This window comes from Elephas maximus, chromosome 6 (genome assembly GCF_024166365.1).
Source record: "Elephas maximus indicus isolate mEleMax1 chromosome 6, mEleMax1 primary haplotype, whole genome shotgun sequence".
Taxonomy (NCBI): Eukaryota; Metazoa; Chordata; class Mammalia; order Proboscidea; family Elephantidae; genus Elephas; species Elephas maximus.
In genome coordinates this window covers 53555220-53574729 of record NC_064824.1, presented here as the reverse complement: position 1 = coordinate 53574729, position 19510 = coordinate 53555220, and the positions used below count along the sequence as shown (strand labels likewise).

The 19510-nt window shown below is 45.6% G+C and overlaps 1 protein-coding gene across 6 annotated transcripts; it reads left to right on the top strand.

Annotated features, from left to right (window-relative positions):
• The first annotated feature begins 1919 nt into the window (after nt 1–1919).
• Nucleotides 1920–19489, top strand: NR4A2 (nuclear receptor subfamily 4 group A member 2). Of its 6 annotated transcripts, none has more exons than XM_049887263.1 (8): nt 1920–2007; nt 13200–13323; nt 13817–14682; nt 15438–15567; nt 15959–16122; nt 17030–17232; nt 17633–17811; nt 17962–19489. In XM_049887263.1, the coding sequence occupies exons 3-8, from the start codon at nt 13819–13821 to the stop codon at nt 18216–18218; spliced, it is 1797 nt and encodes a 598-aa protein (XP_049743220.1). In that variant the 5' UTR covers nt 1920–2007; nt 13200–13323; nt 13817–13818; the 3' UTR covers nt 18219–19489. The 6 variants fall into 6 exon arrangements, 5 of the variants coding, with proteins under 5 accessions (XP_049743220.1, XP_049743219.1, XP_049743222.1 ...); XM_049887262.1 differs by lacking the exon at nt 1920–2007 and adding an exon at nt 10870–11476; XM_049887265.1 differs by lacking the exon at nt 1920–2007 and adding an exon at nt 10870–11480.
• Nucleotides 19490–19510: the final 21 nt, after the last annotated feature.

Below are 19510 nucleotides of genomic sequence, written 5' to 3'. Positions count from 1 at the left end.
CTATTTTTTCTTCTTAATATAGTTTTAATGGTTTAGTTGAATTCATTCTTTTTTTCTAAAGTGGCCCTAATATACTTTTTTGGGCGGAAATGTACAAAATACATTGTCAGAAGATTGAATTATTCTACATTACGCCACCCTTTTACCCATGAGACACAGGGTGCTTATATTAGTTTGATGAAGCTTTATACTTGAACACAATCATACCCTTTCAAGTCAGCATGTGAGTGCTGAAAGGGACTTAGAAACCATCAGCCCTTCATTTTAAAGAAAGGAAACTGAGACAGAGAGGGGCTGTGATTTCTGCAAAGTTGCACTGGAAGTTTCAATGAAGACATAATTAAAACCCAAATTTCCTGGTCTTCCAACCAACTCTTAGCCCAGTGAATCTTCCTCTACGTCACTTTGCCTTGATTGTGAACAAGGAACCATTACCTCAGCTGTTTATGCCAGATCACTTCAACACTTCCTTGTATCTACAAACGATTTATGTATCAGCATCCCGAACAAATTGGAGTTAATATATTTGAGACATATTGTTCTGGGGAAGGTAGTAGTTGTGTTAATGCTCTACTAATTGATGGGCCCAAGAAAACAGACTACCTCCAGTTGTAAAAAGATCTCCATAATGGGCAGGACCCCTGGCAGAGTAAGGAAGAGAAGTGCCTGAGTATTGAAACTAGCAAGGAAAGTCCCCAGAAAAGTATTTACGTTAAAAAAAAAAGTAATGAAGGCAGCATTAACGAAAATCCAGAAAGATCTTAGAACGCTGAAAGATTATAGGCTTTTGAAAATTCGAACACGGACACTGTATCCTACGCCCAGGCCAAGGGTGTAGCAAAAAAGCGACAGGCAAAATGCTCTAGGACTGAGAGCTTGAGTCTTGGGATCATGCCCACGCTGCCTCTACTGGACAACCTTTCTACAACCCCCAAACAAAAACTCAGTAACGTACGATTGGTCCCACACACACACACACACACACACACACAAACCTAAACAATTCTGGTGGGGTTTGAAGAATAAAGGTACGGATATTGAGCGCGGTGTAGATGGCACCCCACGCGATACGAACACACAGACACTTTAAAATATGCTGTAACAGAACATTTAATATGGAAATTGTTGGAGTTTGTTTTTCAGTTGAAGACTTATTACCACCAAAAAATACAGGACTTGTACTAGAATGAGCGGAGGAAATCGTCGCCTTGGAAACGACGCCTTCACTAAGCTTGCCTAGTTCCTCCCCGGTGTTCGGTAACCCCTCTGCCCGGGGGGAGTTGGTCGGTCCCCGGCCACGGGTCCGCAAACCTCCCCTTCAGGCCAGGTTGGGCGGACCGTGGCTCAGTTTGTATCTTCCCAGCCGCCAGAGGAGCTCCCCGCGGGGCGGGGAAAGGGGAGCGAGGCGGGAGGGCCAAGGGCAGAGCGCGGAGGGCGGCTTCGGAGGCGGGCGGGAGGTTTTATTGTTTCCTTTCGCCCTCCTCCTCCCGCGCCCCGGCCCCAGCGTCACTGGAAAGCCGCCCGAGCTGCCCGCCGGCGGGTTATTTATAGAGCGGGTTGCGCGCGCGTCACGGAGCCCGGCCCGGCTGACGGGGCCGCTGACGCGCTTGGCCGCGAGGCCGAGTCCGCGGGGCTGCGCGCCGGGCGCCGGCGACAATGGGCTTCTGTGTGTGCAGCTGCCGCCACCGCCGGGGGCCGGGGAAGGGGGGCGGGCGGCCGTCCTCTGACCCCCCTTCCTCTGGGCCGCGACCCCCCGACAGGGAACCGGCCTCTTCCGCCCCAGGCCAGGACCCGGGCCCCGCCGGCCTTTTTTTTTTTAATTTTATGAATAAGTTCTCCTTGCCCCAGCCTCCGCTTCCACTTCCCTCGTTCCCCCCGCCCCCCAACTTGACAAGAGAGGGTAATTTTTCCGGTGGGGAGCGACCACTTTGTGTCCCGGGGAGCGGGACCCGCACAGGCGCGCCCAGCGGGGGATACGGTGACCGAGGGGCCGTGAGCGCCGGGCAGGTAACGTATCTGGACCCAGCTCGGGGGGCTTTGTTTGGAGCGGGGGAGGGGGTGCTGGTCTGGGTGTGAACGCCGGGCAGCCCTTCCGGGACTCCGCTCTCCTCCTCCGCCCCCCTCGCCGGCGCGCTGGAGCTAATCTGGGTGCGTAGTGCGAAGAGCGAAACAGAAACTTCTCCGGCGTGACTGACTAGACGAGGCTCCTCCCGAGAGGCCACGATAACGCAAACTCCCCCCACCACACACACACTCCCGCCTCCCGCCGCCCGTCCCCCTTCAGCTCCCCCCACCCCCGCTTCCCCCCGCAGACGCCGTAGGTTTGAAAGCCCCCGCCCCCGCGGGTTCCGCCCGTGCACGCACCCTCCCTACGGAAGGAGGGGCTAGCGAGGATTTTAGGGGCTTCCTGGGACGCGGAGAGCGCCGAGCCTTCCCTTTTCAGCTGCCGGGAGAGGGGAGAGCTTGCTCTGGATCCTCGCGCACGTGGCAGGCGGGCAGAACTTGCTGTGCCTTCTAGGAGATTGCAATCGATTTGTAATGCAGTTTCACTAATTGGAAGTTCAAAATTAAACTTGAATAAAACATTTGTGTCGTCTCGTCTAATTGTGAAAGCTTCCATACGTCCTGGTAGGTAGACTCTAAGTCTCAAGTTAATGGCGCTAAGCTAGATTTCCCCCCAACTACAATTCCCGTCCGCCGTCGTCGGCGCAGCTGGATTTCCGTAAGGTACAGATGTTGCTAATGGCGGCTTAAGCACGGATGGGCAGATAGCATACGGAATGCAACATGTTGCCATATGGTTCCTTTAGCCTTTCACCTCCAGGGATATCAATCACATATATTCCGGGAGGAACTTAATGACTCTCTGGACAGCAAAATGAATTACCTGGTACAATTTATACCCCTTGACCTGATACCTTATAACAACAGGGAGATAGCATCTCACAGTTTCTGTGGTGTAAATTGAGCTACAGACCTACATTTCAAATTCCATAACACCTATTTGTAGTTTGAGGGGCCCTGTTAAATTATACGGGCTGTAAAATGTTTCTAAATTGCCCCGCCACCACGTCCCACACATACCTCTGGATGATGCAAAGTTTAAAAAAACTGTTGTCTCCATACCTTTATCGATCAAATACTAATCGATAAAGATATGGAGAAATGGAAAATATTATGTTCATAGCTAGTGACTGAGACAAGAATCCGGAATCTTGAGAAATAGCATACTTCTGAAACTCTGAAAATTAACATTCTCCTAGAGAAAAATGTATTTTCTGGAAATTGTTTCAGTGTAATTCCTAAATCCACTCACTATTTGAAACTCGAATTTTTTAACTTCACTTTTTTTCTTATATTTAAGAAAGTAAAGAAAAATAGTTCTTAGAAATATGAAATGTAAGTAAGACCTCCTGAGCAGACCAATTTTTGTATACACACAGCCCTGCGCAGTGTGTATACCTTAACTTCAATCATGTATGTGGCCGTACTGGTAGTTTGTTTTCCCCCCAATATTTCAGTGCAAGTATACTGAAGTCACAGCTTAGATCCTAGTGGAATGATTCTGTAACACTTAACAGGTTTTATTTTTAAATGTCCTGATGACTAATAGACTTAATTGATTGCTTCTAATTTCAGAAGTTATAGTTTTTTTTTTTTTTTTTTACTGTATCCCTCACTTTTCCTTCACTAATACAGATGGGTCACACTGAAAGACAATCACTAGCATAAGAGTAAGAAAGTAAAATAACTTACTACTTTTTTTTTTTTTTAACCTTGTCTTTACTTTTACCTACTAAGGGGTCTCTTAAAGCCAGAAATACACTATCGTTTAAAAATGTTTGCTTCCAACAATATGTGAATTCATTTGAACTCATAGACTAGCAAAATACACAAAATAGACATGAACAGTCTTAAAAAGTATTTTCAATCATGTCGTTTCAGAAAGTCTTAATAGTTTGAAGTTTTGTCTATACGTCATGTCCTTTCAAAATCATTTTGAAAATACGAGATGAGGCTTCTTTGTTTTTCCTGTTGTCCTGGCTGATGATTTGTTTACTAGTGCTTGAGTTAATTCAGCAACTTTGAATATAAGTCTTCTATGTACATAGTAGAAAAATATACAGAAGAAATTAAGATAAACCTAGGGTTATAGCAACCTTGTTTTCTAGGGGCTGTTTTTGGTAATCATTTAATGGCTGAGATTTTATTTCTTTATGGTATCATCACTTGAATTTTAACCTTGACCATGGTGAACTTGTCAGTAATGACTTCATCTCCATGATTTCTGAATAGATAGTAAGTGTGTCCTTCAATGGGTCGCACAGAACTCACCTTATGTAGCTGTTCTGTCATAAACAGATATTGCAGCCTTTTGTTAGGCCCAGTGATCATTAATGTGTTCCTTCTTCAAAAGCCAGGATGAAACTCCTGCTGTGTTTCATTTTAGAATTGAGGTCCATTAATAAATAGAATCCCAAGCCTCACTATTTGCTTTTTCTAAGGTTATTATATACATTTCATGAATAATTTTGGGCCCATTTGTAGACATAAACTATATTTTTGGTATACATATACGGTAAGCAAAACGATACGCATCTTACATCATGACTTTTAAAAGCAGAATTGAAGAATGTCCATTGTTACTTTAAATGAGTGGTTGCCTGCCAATGGGATCCCTATAAAGGGAAAGTACTAGAATTTTTATTGTCCATCAGGGAATCACTTTCTATTTTTTGAGACGGCACTGGTTTTTTTTTCTTACTTCACCTACTTCTTTCAGTATTGTTCTTCCATATTGCTAATCTGAGAATTAGTTTGGATAGGAAAAGTTTTGAAAATGTATTTGTATTGGCTAAGAAGATTTTCACCCATGTTTCTGATTGCCTGTTGGTTTATAGCCATTATCTTGAGCTGGCACGTTTATTCTGACCGAAAAGGAAGACTATTAAACCAAACCAAACCCACTGCCGTCCAGTCGATTCTGACTCATAGCAACCCTACAGGACAGAGTAGAACTGCCCCATAGAGTTTCCAAGGAGCGCCTGGCGGATTCGAACTGCCGATCCTTTGGTTAGCAGCCGTAGCACTTAACCACTATGCCACCAGGGTTTGAACTAAGTATATTCTCCATGCTCTAAATAATTTTAATTGTGATATACTCTTAGCTACTTTCTTATTTTTACTCATGAATATATTTTGAAATATTTAAGTTAAGGCAGATTTATGCTATTCCTCATGGTAATATGAGACAAGCTATGGGTAGGCATTAGGCCTCTAATAAAACTCTTGAGTAAGTGGAGGTAAGGAGGAGAACCATCAGGAAACAGTATGGTCCCATCACATTTGCCCAGTTTACTTTTCACATTCAAAACCTACATTGATGCACTGGAAACTTGTTTCTCCCTTTTATAGCATTTCATTTTATTTTTAAAGAATTATTTTTAAACTTTCAGTCTGTAACTATTTAACCAACCAAGCAGGAGACAATCTTTTAGTCTCTGCTGTATGCAGCTTTGTTTTTATCTGAGTTAGTATGTGTGCATGTAAATATCAGATAAAAATTTGACTTTGCTTGTCCTTACTTTGAAGATTGACAGGGGTACTTTAATTAATCCTATTCTCTTTCATGTTCTCTATTCAGATATTAAAATACAGTATTTTTATACGTTTATAAGATTGTGTTTGCATTTATTTAATTTGTGTTTCTTTTTTTAAAGCATGTAGCCTGGAATGTTTGTTCTACTTTTTTTTTTTTCACATCATTACTCTGGTACTGCTTGATGTAACTTGATTAGCTCCCTCCCCAGTCATGATTGGTAATTAAAATAGGCATTAAAATTAGTCACTTAGCAATTTTGCTGTTCAATTGGCAATTAAATTACTTAATTGCAATTAAAGTCCTAATTTTAATTGGCAAAATGATAGATGTAGATTTAAGATAATATGTATAAATACTTTAATAAGTGTCTATATAAGGATTACTTAATTACTCAACTTCAAGTTTATGCTGTTAACTTTAGAACTTTTAAGTGAGCAATGAAATTTATATTACATCTATTCAAAGGATATGGTAATTAGATTTATTACTTATCGCTATAAGGGTGCTTGCTATAAGTTACTTTTGTAGTGTTAAAATTGTAGGCTTGATAATTGCAGAATTATGAGAAAAAGGGCATGTATTCCTTTGTTGTAATATATCAGTGCTTTATCTTCATTTTCTTGTTAAATGGAGAGTTTCCTATCAGTAAGGTTGAAGGAAAAAAATCAAAAGTGGTTATTTTATCATTCAAGATAGAACAAAAAAACTAGCCAGCTGTGATTTACATATAAAAACTCCGTTGCTAGGTGTATCCTTTTTATCTATTTAAGGAAATGTTATCTAATAGTGATATGGTTATTAATATTATTTACTACGTCTACGACTACAAGTGACCTTGATATTTTCATAGCATATAGCAATTTATTTTCAGAATCTTTATGTCTTTTAGGACTTCGCACATTTCAGTGAGTCCCATGTTTACTGAAATTAGCAATGAAATCTAAGGAAAATACTAAGCAGTTAACCTAAAAGATATTTAGGAGATGGTTACTATAAATTGAGTATTAACGAAAGATGAAGGATTTTTTATAATGCAAAATACTATTTGAGTGGCATGAGGTCTTACCATATGTTCAGTTTTAAAATTTTAATTTATAAGTAGATGCTTCTAGAAAAAAAAAGTGCTGTTTTCTTCTGCACATCCTTACACATTTCCAGAACTGAGTTCTAAAACGAAGTAAGAAATCAGTTTTAAAGTCTTTGCTGTAAGTGGTTTTTTGGTGACAAGTGGGCTAAATAAAGCTGAATAAAAGCTACAACTACCCAAAATGTGAATATCTGCTAAGCAATTGACTTAAGTGTCCTATATGGTAGGAACAAATGATTCAGTTGATTAATATCCTATCAATGCAAATGAAATGGCAAAAACAAAATAGCTGCAAAACCGCCTCAATATTAAAATATGATTTTGTATTTTCAGAAAGTTTTTCAAAGTGAAAATTTATTTCTTCTACCACTGCCATAAAACTGCCTGTCGAATGGCTAAAAATGCTGTGAATGCAAGGTTATCCAAATATAATTTAAAGTATGTTTCATCTTAGTGCTTAGAATAGGTTTCATTAAGTAATTTTATTATGAAAATTCTAAAGTTACCTTCACTCTTAGGGCATAACAGGTACGTCTGTTTCACTATATCTGCATTGAAAGGTCTATTCTGAGTTCATTTTGGGAGAATAGTGAAGGAAATCCCTAAAGGCCCCTTTCCCATGCATTAAGATAGAAAATCTTATGGGATTACATCCCTGTTTGCTTTCTAAATTATACCAAAAGCTGAATTTTATTAAGTTTAATCTGCTTAGCCATGCATAAAATAAAATACTTTGGTTTAGATGTAAGTGTATGTATTACTTATGTTGATTTTTTATAAAAATATTTTACTTGTGCCAATATGTGTTGCTCACTATTGGCTGGTATAAAAGATAATACAGTAACGTTACCTTCCTAAATGTTTTTTTGAAATCATCTAATAATAATATATATCAATAATAATAGTTTTCTGTTTTAGTTGGTTTCAAAAGATGGAGCTACTTATGGATAGCATGGATTTTTACTCCCATTTATTTTAAATTATTAAGAAAAGAAACCATTATGGGATAACTATGTATTTATACATAGCAATAATTTAAAGTTATATTAGATGTTGAACCCTGAGAAAAAAACACTATTGTCATTTTAATTAGGTTATAAAATGTTTTATTTGAACTGTTTATGTTCAAGAATCTTGAAGGATTGCAGTCATATAAATGCAGAATTTCGGTTTCTTTTAGCCTAAAGCATCATTTTAACATTTTCTAAAAGGTTGTTCAGTTCTACATTTTGATTCCATTATATGTGTAATTAAACCTCTGTGCACGAAAGTATTCTCCTATGTACTAGCAAGTACACCCACAGGAATCCTCTTCTAAACTATAATTTATTTAAACATGTAATCATAGGATTTGAAAACATGCCTTCATTTTTCCAAACAATACGCCAATTTGAACTGCTTGGTAATAAAAGGAGAGATTTTATACCAGTATGATTTTTTTTTTCTTCCCCTGTGACCTAACGGTGAATGAAAATGGGCAGGAGGAAATTTTAAAAAGAAAATGTGTTATAACTGTTTCTCTTCTTGAGAAAAATAGGAGAGAATCAAAGATTTGTAGCTATTTATGAATTCCAACACAATATGAATATTTGGGCCTGCAGTATTCTCTCCTCAGGCTTGGTCTAAGTAGTAGATAGTTGTGTATGTGTGTGTGCGAGAGATCGATCTTCTTGAACGTTGTGGAGTCAGGCCCCCTACTGACAGGATCAGTCAATTACAGATATTGGCGGTTCTTCTGGGATTTAAACCCATCAGAACCTGGTGAGGTAACAGGAGTCTGGACTTTGAAGGACGACCTTTCTTTACACTTTCTGTTCCCTGTGCTTGATCCATTTCACCCACAGCACATCCGCAACCTACCAAAAGTGCCAACCCAAGGAGTAAAAAAAAAAGGAGTAGTTTATCCAAAAATTGATTTTAGTCCTGGTACTTCTCAAGAAGCAACTTTTCCCAGGAATCAGAATAGGAATTTGGGAAAAGGATTGTAGAAGACAAAAAAGAGGCCCCCTTTTTTCTCAGTTTATGTTTAAGCACCCCATTCCCAGTTAATAATGACGATAAGCTTCTGTGAAAACTGTCCCGAGTACGTTAAGATTTGGGTAAAGCCTCTGTCAGATTCGACAGGTTGGTGTTAAAGAATAAATCACATTACAGTGTTTGGCTTCCTTGGACGCTCACTTTAAGAACTTTAGGACGCTTTTCCATTCCCTGGGAGGGAGTCCTTAGGTGGTTCCCAGACTAAACCCAGCACAAATCTGGATGTGTTTTTAATCACAATGAGGGAGAAGTGAAGGGAGCGAATGTATCTATTTAGATGCTCGTATTAGTGTCTGTATGAAGAGTGGTGGTTACAACTTTAAAGTTCTCTCGGCCCCCGCTTTCCTAAGACTAGATTTAAAAAATAATTTGCCACCCTAGCTTGGCCAAGCTTGCGTTTCCGACTGTCTGAAATAGCTTCCTGGAGCCTGGCCCACCGCGGGGATCAAGGAAAGCTCCCCCTCTGGCCGCGCCCTGCTCCCTAGCGGAAGGGGAAGGGAACCTGGGAGGGCGCCATCCACGCTGGAGCTACTGCTATTTTTGGGCCCCGCCGGGCGGGTGCGTCAATGCCTGCGCCCCTGCGTCACCGCCACCCCCACCCCCTTCCTTCTCCCCAGCTTTCCAAACTCTCACTTTTTCCCTTTGGTTCGCGTGGACTCGCTTCTGCCCACGGGGTGCTGACGCTACGGCGCTCATGCTAACAAGCTATTCTTCGCCCTCCTCCCTTTCTCCCCGGTACTTAAATATACTCACCCACCACAATAACATACCCTGCACACACACAGACACACACACACAGACACAGACACACACACACACACACACACACACACACTTCCTGGTTTTATTTTTTTCTCGCGCCCCCTAGGGCACCTCGGAGCTGCACCAGTGGTAACAGTGGTAGCGGCTACCGCAAAGTCTGGGGAAAACTTAAGGTGGACACGTAGATTTCCCTGAGGCTGCGGCGCAAAAAAGCTTTCCGGGGCAGCTGCTGTGTACCGAATGGCAGCGCCTCTCCAGCCGCCGAGGAGCAGGGGGCAGCGGGAAGCGTGCAAAGGCGGGAGTGCAGATTAGGGCTGAGCATAGTTCCACGGAGGGGACGCGAGTGGCAGAGGGGCCCGTAGCAGCCCGCAAACAGGCCATGCCGAGGGAGGAGGGGCTGCTGGAGCGCTCTCCGCGGGTGGGGAGCGTCTCCGAGCTCTCCGCTAGTCCCAGTCTCTTCCAGCCCCACGGGAGAAGCCCCAGGAGGCCCTCCTAGCTCAGGCCGGCCGGGGGACCTGGAGGGGGGCTCGCCCTCTGAAGAAGCGGTGTTTACTTTGCTAGAAAGCGCCTTGCCCTCTCAGCGTTGCGGGCGGATTGACTCGCTAAGCAGAGTCGGCGGCCACCCCGCGGGCTGGGAGGGTCCGCTCCCACCTCCTGCCCGGGTCCCTCGCCTGGAAGAGCTGAGCGCCCGCACCTCACGCTTCACGGAGACCTCCCCGCCCTCCCCTCCTCCAGCCATAATGTCCTGCGTTTCTCCGTTGGCCCTCAAGTTGACGCGTGAGAACCCTGTGTTACAGCGGAAGGTCAACTTATTTCCCTAAAACTCATGTAAGGGTTAAGAGACGGTGGGCGCCGGGGTGTGCTGAAAGTATTACAGTTGGCAGAAGGTGGGATCAGAGCACCTTCCTGCAGAAGGCGCACCTGTTGCCTGCTGCTCGGCTGCATTGTCTGAGAAGGGAAAGCGGTCGACGCTTCACTCTGATTCTGGGGTTCCTGAAGGGCTGGGTCACTGTCCACGCTCTTCCTTACCCACCCCCTCCATACACTGATTCCTCCCTTGTATGTGGGCACTGCAAAGAAACAAGGCAACGCAGAAACATAGCCTCTACTCTCACCCTCTTCCCTCCATTGCAGTGTGTGTGTGTGAGAAACAGAGACAGAGATACAGAGAGAGACAGACAGGGAGAAAGCACCTAGCAGGGAAATCCCTCCCCAACAGCCTGAACCCTTTGACCATCTTGTGTCATGGGACATTTATCTGTACGCGCTTCCGTTGGGGGGGGGGGGTGAGGAGTGTGGGTGGGTGGTTAGGGCACTGCACTGCACACCCCATCCCTTGCTGTTTCAGGTGCGGGCTACCTGGCCCACACCAGGGGTCCCTTCCGCCCAGCCTTTTTTTTTTTTTTTTTTTTTTGCATCCTCCTCGCATGTGAGCTGCGCTGCAGCCGCGATGGGCGCGGGGGCTTCGGAGACGGCGAGGTGTCCAGGTTCTGCGAGCTGCGCGGGCTTGGGTGGAGAGATCACACCTCTTTCAGAAAAAAATAAATAAACCAAGCCAGCTACCAAGGTGAACCCAGAACGGTTCCCACCTTAAAATCTGCCGTGCTCGTGACGTCAGGTCGGAAATATACCAAAGCCAGCGCGGGCCAGGAGTCCGGGGAGCGCGGCTGCAAGGCGATTGGGCCACAAGCTGCTGACGCGCGCTGACGCGCGGAGACTTTAGGTGCATGTTGGCAGCGGCAGCGCGAGCCACATAAACAAAGGCACATTGGCGGCCAGGGCCAGTCCGCCCGGCGGCTCGCGCTCTCCTCCTCGGTCCCCGCTCGCCCGCCTAGCCGGCCGCCTAGCCCTCTTCCTTTCCCGCTCGCGGTGTCTCTGCTCCCTCTGCCCCGCTCACCCGCCCCTCCCCGACCCCGCCACCCGGCTCCCAGAGGGAATTGCACTTCGGCGGAGTTGAATGAATGAAGAGAGACCCGGAGAACTCCTAAGTGAGTAGGTGCAGCCCGTGAAGCTCGCGTTCTTTTATCCTCCTTTCCTCTTTGCGTGTGTTTTCTTTCTACTCGTGTGGTACACGTTCTCTGAAAGTGGGAGCTAGAGGCGCGGAGGGCGAGCGGGGCCAGAGAGTGGGGAGAATGGATGCGCGTAGCTACTGAGAGTGCTCGTCAGAACTCAGGCTTTGGCACTAGGGGGGAGTTGGTTCCAAACAGAGGCTTCCCAGGCTCCTTACTGGTGGAAGTGGAAGGGGGACTTGCACGTTTCTGGGAGTTGCAGGCTAGCCCGCGGAAATACGCGCAAAGTTTGCTCTTAAGATGAAATTGATTGTGGTCCTTAAATACGGAAATTCCAAGTCGTGCGTATACGAGGGGCCTGGACGCTGCCCGCAAAGTGACAGGGAAAGTTCTTCAGTTTATGTGTTGCTTGGGAACAGTGTCACCGCGGCTGGCCAGCGTGCCCGTGTTTCCCGAGTGTTGTTGATTAAAGGTGTTGTTGGTAGAGTGTTGTGCTACTAAGTTACCTGAAATTTCTGAGTTTGACATATGCCGGAGAGAGAGAAATACAGAGACAGAGGATGTGTAGAGAGTACAGTTATGAAGCTGCAAAGCTACCCGGGGATTAATATTCTACACAGACATCTCTCTGAACGAATGTGAGGATCCAGTTCCCTTTCTTTCAGCTATTTTTTTCTGGTCACCCCCCCCCCCCCCCATGAAGCAAGGTTTTGAAGAGGATGGAAAAAAACAAAACAAAACAGGAGTGGATATTTGGCTTTCTTTTTCATTAGTAATAAGATTATCTAAAAAAAAAAAATGCTCTAGAATGCCTTCCAAGTGGGGACATCTGAAAATTACTAGAATACAAGTATTCCTTGTTCCAGCAAGTAGGCAGATCAGGGAAGGCTGTACAGGGAAGTAGGAAAGGTATTCAACTTACCATACTGGGAAGCACTTTTAACATTGATGCCAGTACCATGTAAGGAATATTTCCCTCGTTCAGCAGCTGGCTTAAGATCCTCCTGGAAAAGTAGGGTCCCCTCTTTCTACTCCTTGGCCATTAAAAATAGTGTGAAAGACAGGGTTCCTGGAAAAGTGAACACCAGTTTACTTGTATCCATAGTGCTGAAGAGCAATCCTAGTGCTCTGTCGAAAGCACTTAGGAAACCCAGATGCTTCAACTGGAATCAAATGGTCTTTCCCTATGTCCAGACCTAACACTCTAACCCTTGGTGGTTTTGTTTGTTTTCCCCCCTCATTTTATATTCTTAACTTTTAACTTTCTTCCCCCCTCCCAAAAGAAAAGCCAATGTTACTGAAAAAAAAAAAAAAGAAGTTTTTTTTCAAGAGAAGTTTCCAATGCTTCATTTGATTAAAGTCCAGACTTCTGATTCAGGCCTGTTAAACTAAAATGGAAACATGTCCTCCACAGCTTCATTACACCATAAGTGTTAAGTATAACTACATGCAATACATTTCTTCCTTCATGAACCCTCTCTCTGCAATGATTTACACAGTGCAATGGGTGGCATTTTCTGTTGTTTCCAGACATCTCTCTTACACATTCATTCTATCTGCTGTGTTTGGTAAAGGCTATACACTGATTTCCAATGAAACAAACTGGGAGGGCATTGGAGGGCCTGCCTGATTGAGTCTACTTATGTCCTGCGGAATCTCTGGCGGGAAAGTTGTCCTGACGCTTCCTGTGTCTGTATTTCAGGGAGCAGATCTGAAAGGCTGGACTCCCCATTGCTTTTCTAAAAATCTTGGAAACTTTGTCCTTCATTGAATTACGACACTGTCCACCTTTAATTTCCTCAAAAACGCCTGTAACTCGGCTGAAGGTTAGTGCAACTTCATTTCTTTCCCTCCCTTCCCAGAGTTCCCTAACGTCAAGAGACTCGGCAACGCTATTTCCCCGGGCAAACCCTGTAACTTAAGGCTTCCCGGAACTATCACCTTTGGGAGCAACTGCCTAATTGTGCAATTCAACTTCAGCGGAGTGGTTTCTAGAACGAGATTTCGGAGCCCGAGCTTCAGAGAGGCTGATCAGAGCGGGGTTGGCTATGAAGGCGGGCGTGGGGGGGTGTTTGGAACTATCCGGGAGTGTGGACCCTCAATAGCTTTCTAACTCCGGGTCTTTATGTGCCCAGCCCTTCCTCGCTCGTCCTGCACTGTTTTGGCTGCGGCACTCGCGCTCTCCCGCCCTTCTTTTCGCGCCCCTGCTCTCTCTGTCTGACCGCCGCGGGCTGCCGGTGTAGCTCCAGGTGCACCCGAGCCGGGGAGAAAGTGTTCAGTTGACCAGGCTGAGTGTATATTACCCTGTTTCATTTCCAGCCATGCCTTGTGTTCAGGCGCAGTATGGGTCCTCGCCTCAAGGAGCCAGCCCCGCTTCTCAGAGCTACAGTTACCACTCTTCGGGAGAATACAGCTCCGATTTCTTAACTCCAGAGTTTGTCAAGTTTAGCATGGACCTCACCAACACTGAAATCACTGCCACCACTTCTCTCCCCAGCTTCAGTACCTTTATGGACAACTACAGCACAGGCTACGACGTCAAGCCACCTTGCTTGTACCAAATGCCCCTGTCCGGACAGCAGTCCTCCATTAAGGTAGAAGACATTCAGATGCACAACTACCAGCAACACAGCCACCTGCCCCCCCAGTCCGAGGAGATGATGCCGCACTCCGGGTCGGTTTACTACAAGCCCTCTTCGCCCCCGACGCCCACCACCCCGGGCTTCCAGGTGCAGCACAGCCCCATGTGGGACGACCCGGGGTCCCTCCACAACTTCCACCAGAACTACGTGGCCACCACGCACATGATCGAGCAGAGGAAAACGCCGGTCTCTCGCCTTTCCCTCTTCTCCTTTAAGCAGTCACCCCCGGGTACCCCTGTGTCCAGCTGCCAGATGCGCTTCGATGGGCCCCTGCACGTCCCCATGAACCCGGAGCCGGCGGGCAGTCACCACGTGGTGGACGGGCAGACGTTTGCTGTGCCCAATCCTATCCGCAAGCCCGCGTCCATGGGCTTTCCGGGCTTGCAGATCGGCCACGCGTCGCAGCTGCTCGACACGCAGGTGCCCTCGCCGCCGTCGCGGGGCTCCCCTTCCAACGAGGGGCTGTGCGCTGTGTGCGGCGACAACGCGGCCTGCCAACACTATGGCGTGCGCACCTGCGAGGGCTGCAAAGGCTTTTTTAAGGTGAGCATGGCGAGGGTGGAGGAGGCAGGTGGGTTCTCCCTACTGCCCGGGACCCCAGTGGGCGCGCTCCGCCTTGGTGCCGGCGGCTCAGCCCCGGACCACCCAGCTCCCCGGGATTCGCCTGCACTGCCCAGCAGGCATCGGGGGCTTCCGGGTGTCTGAGGATGAGAAGCAAGAAGACTGCTAGCCCGGAGGTCGAATCCCCCCGCACGCACCTGACCCCGCGGCCCCCCGCCCGAAGTTGCTAGAGTCGGACTTGGAAGAGGGTCATTTGCATGTACTAGGAGCTGTCTTCCCTGTTCAGATTGAAATTGGTTAGGACAGAGAACCGTGTCTGAGCTAACCAAGTGGAACAGAATTCCCTATGGTCAAATTAAGTGATCTCTTTATTTCGCCATCCTGATTGAATAATCTTATCATTTTAAATAGAAAAGGTCTCCAAGGAATGTAAATAATATGAATGCCCACGGATTTGTATTTACTGAACGCTTCCTTCTCCCTCTCCTCTCTTGGCATATAAAACACAGCAAGGAGCGGCAAGGTTAGCTCAAATGTTAACACTATCAATTTTTTTCTGTTAAATGTCCTGGAGGAGGAAAAATGAAAAAGACAGAGAGAGAGAAAGAAAGGACAAAATAAAAAAGGAGTGTATTTGTGGGGAGAAAGCCGTTCAGGAATTCTGTGGATTCCCTGGGTTGCTGGATTTTCAAGGGAGGAAAGAATTAATTTTCCGCTTATATTGTCTCCTTTTGCAGCGCACGGTGCAGAAAAACGCAAAATACGTGTGTTTAGCAAATAAAAACTGCCCAGTAGACAAGCGGCGCCGGAATCGCTGTCAGTACTGCCGATTTCAGAAGTGCCTGGCTGTTGGAATGGTCAAAGAAGGTAGGTCGGGGCAAGCTGTGGATCCCCCAGACTGAGCCCTTGGAAAACGACTGCTCGCACCCTAACCCCACTTCCCACTTCCCAGAGCCGGGCATCTACGGCCCCCTTCCCCCAGTGTGGCCTCCATGACCGGGCAGCTGCCTGCTCGCCCAGCCTCCCCTAGAGAAAGCCGCCAGGCCCTTCTCGCCTTTGACTGTTCGACCCATTGGGAGGAAGAAATAAAATTGCCCTGCATTTTTTATACTTTTCCTCAGTAAAGGCTTTACAAGCTGTGGGACCCTGCGCTGCCGGGCGGGGCGCCCAGCGGCTCCGGCCTTTCCGGGAGGAGGGGTCCAGGCGGCTGCTGGGCCCAGGTCCGGAGTGCGGCGCTGACCCGCCTGTTTCTTTGCAGTGGTTCGCACCGACAGTTTAAAAGGCCGGAGAGGTCGTTTGCCCTCGAAACCGAAGAGTCCCCAGGAGCCCTCTCCCCCCTCGCCCCCGGTGAGTCTGATCAGTGCCCTCGTGAGGGCCCATGTCGACTCCAACCCGGCTATGACCAGCCTGGACTATTCCAGGGTAAGAAGCTGGCGGGGGAGGACGGTGTGGACAAACCGACTGATGGGCAGGACCCCCCATCCCCAGGCACTAACACCAGACTCAGGGGATAAAGGAGGCTAGCAAGTTTGCCTAGTTCACAGCTCTGCCTGGGCAGGGCTACCGGAGACACATAAATGGTGTAGCTGCGGGTGTGTAAACCTGAGGACCGGGCAGAGAAAGGAAGAGAGGACAGCCACAGAAGGGGGATCTCTGCGAGCTCCCCCTACACCACACACACACACAAAGGCACTGGCACACAAATGCCTCTAATGCAAAAAACCAGCCACTGTGCAAAATCCCTCCACTTCTACTTTATCCCCAGTCCTCCGTACAGATGTTTTAATCCTTATCCTCTCTGGACCCTCCAGGATGGGAAACCCAGGGCCTACGTGGGGGTTCAGGAAGGCAAAGAGAAAGGGAGTAAGGGATGACAGTGGGGTGAGGGATCAAGTGGTCAGATTCCTTTTTTACTCCAGCTGTGAGAAATGTGCTGGCTTTAATTGGAGCAAGTATGCCCAGCAAACCTAGAAGCAACTGCAATTTTATTAAGATCTGCAAAGGGCGGCTGTGCCCGGGACCCACTCTGGGACTGGCATGAATACTAACGTGTCAATTGTTTTGTGGAGATAAGAGTGAACGTTTCCCAGGGCTGGATGGCACTGTATTTAGTCCGTATGGAAATGGTAATTTACATATTTAAAGCAGCGACCTCATAGCACCATCCCTAATTGAATTAATTGCCCCGGAACATCTAATTTCCTTACTGGTCAGAGAGAGGTTTAATTGTTATAAAAACCTGGCTCCCCTACTAGAAACGGGGTTAGCAATTTCACGGGTTATATATTTTAGGGAACCTCATTAAGTGCTTTTTAAAATGAAATTCCAGTTCCAGGCGAACCCTGACTATCAAATGAGTGGAGATGACACCCAGCATATCCAGCAATTCTATGACCTCCTGACTGGTTCCATGGAGATCATCAGGGGCTGGGCTGAGAAGATCCCTGGCTTCGCAGACCTGCCCAAAGCAGACCAAGACCTGCTTTTCGAATCAGCTTTTCTAGAACTGTTTGTTCTGAGATTAGCTTACAGGTAATAAGGGAGGAGGCAATTGGGGGGAGGCAGGGAGAGGAGGAAGAGAGGAAGCAAGAAAGGGAAAGAAATGGAAGAAGAAGGAAAGCAAAGGGGAGAAAAGGATGGAAAAGGGCAGAATAGGAAATCAAAGAAGGAAATAAAGGAAGTATAGAAGACAAAAGGAAAAGGAAGGAAAGGAGTAACCAGAAGCCTTGGATGAGTGGAATGGAGGTAGGATAGGGGGCGTTCTTGATTGTTACGAAATTAAACCCTTTCAAGGTCCACTGGTCCACATTTTATTAACTCTTCGGTAATTAGGTGCCTCTTAAATCCCTCATTTATTGCTCTTCAAGTAATTAGTTGTTTAGCTTTTCTCTCTCTCTTTTTCTCCCCCCTCTCTCTTTGGTATTAATTGCAGGTCCAACCCAGTGGAGGGTAAACTCATCTTTTGCAATGGGGTGGTCTTGCACAGGTTGCAATGCGTGCGTGGCTTTGGGGAATGGATTGATTCCATTGTTGAATTCTCCTCCAACTTGCAGAATATGAACATCGACATTTCTGCCTTCTCCTGTATTGCTGCCCTGGCTATGGTCACAGGTCAGTATCACAGGCACAAGGAGCTTCTCCTCTAGAGCTGCCCATTGAATTTGTCCTGGCTTTCCCTTGTGACTTCTTCTCCCTGGTTCTGCCAGCTTGTGCTAACTGCTTTGTGCATTTTTCTTTTGTTTCTGATTGTGTTTTATGCAGAGAGACATGGGCTCAAGGAACCCAAGAGAGTGGAAGAGTTGCAGAACAAGATTGTAAATTGTCTCAAAGACCACGTGACTTTCAATAACGGGGGGTTGAATCGCCCCAACTATTTGTCCAAACTCTTGGGGAAGCTCCCAGAACTCCGTACCCTTTGCACACAGGGGCTACAACGCATTTTCTACCTGAAACTGGAAGACTTGGTACCACCACCAGCAATAATTGACAAACTTTTCCTGGACACTTTACCTTTCTAAGACCTTCTCCTATGTACTTCAGCTGAACTGGAAAGAAACCTATACTGTCCAGAGGGGGAAGGTCACATGGGCAGAGATAGTACCCTGGACTGCCTCAGCTCTAGCCATTCCCACCTCTTCTGCACCCCTCCCACCCCCCCAGCCCTTCGATCCCTAAAGAAAAAAACAAAAACTGTTGCTATTTCCTAACCTGCAGGCAGAACCTGAAAGGGCATTTTGGCTCCGGGGCATCTGGATTTAGAACACGGACTACACACAATACAGTGGTATAAACTTTTTATTATCAGATAATTGTTCAGAAGAAAGACTCCTAATGTATGATGGGAAATCTTTGGCCATTCTTGGTTATTGCAGTTAAGACAAACGTAACATACGCGCACACACACACACATACATTAAGGGGACCCACAAATATCGCCCTTTAAAAGACTTCAAAGTTTTCTGCTGTAAAGAAAGCTGTAATATATAGTAAAACTAAATGTTGCGTGGGTGGCATGAGTTGAAGAAGGCAAAGACTTGTAAATTTACCCAATGCAGTTTGGCTTTTTAAATTATTTTGTGCCTATTTATGAATAAATATGAAAAATTCTAAAGGATAAGTGTGTTTGCAAAAAAATAAATAAATACAGAAAAAAGGGACAAGCATGTTGATTCTAGGTTGAAAATGTTATAGGCACTTGCTACTTCAGTAATGTCTATATTATATAAATAGTATTTCAGACACTATGTAGTCTGTTAGATTTTATAAAGATTGGTAGTTATCTGAGCTTAAACATTTTCTCAATTGTAAAATAGGTGGGCACAAGTATTACACATCAGAAAATCCTGACAAAAGGGACACATAGTGTTTGTAACACCGTCCAACATTCCTTGTTTGTAAGTGTTGTATGTATTGTTGATGTTGATAAAAGAAAGTTTATATCTTGATTATTTTGTTGTCTAAAGCTAAACAAAACTTGCATGCAGCAGCTTTTGACTGTTTCCAGAGTGCTTATAATACACATAACTCCCTGGAAATTACTGAGCACTTTGAATTTTTTTTGTTTTTTTTTTAAATGTCTAAAATTGTCAGTTAATATATTATTTTATGTTTGAGTAAGAATTTTAATATTGCCATATTCTGTAGTATTTTTCTTTGTATGTTTCCAGTATGGCATATGATGAGAGTCACTGCCTTTTTTTTCTATGGTGTATGACAGTAGAGATGCTGAATTTTTTTTTCTGATAAATTCTTTCTTTAAGAAAGACAATTTTAATGTTTACAACAATAAACCATGTAAATGAACAGAATT

Bases quoted from the DNA above. Each gene is read 5' to 3' on its own strand.
- NR4A2 (XM_049887261.1), top strand. From the start codon at position 11,446: ATGAATGAAGAGAGACCCGGAGAACTCCTAA. The intron at 14,683-15,437 runs GTGAGCATGGCG...CTCCTTTTGCAG, and splicing joins GCTGCAAAGGCTTTTTTAAG to CGCACGGTGCAGAAAAACGC. The intron at 17,233-17,632 runs GTAATAAGGGAG...TATTAATTGCAG, and splicing joins GTTCTGAGATTAGCTTACAG to GTCCAACCCAGTGGAGGGTA.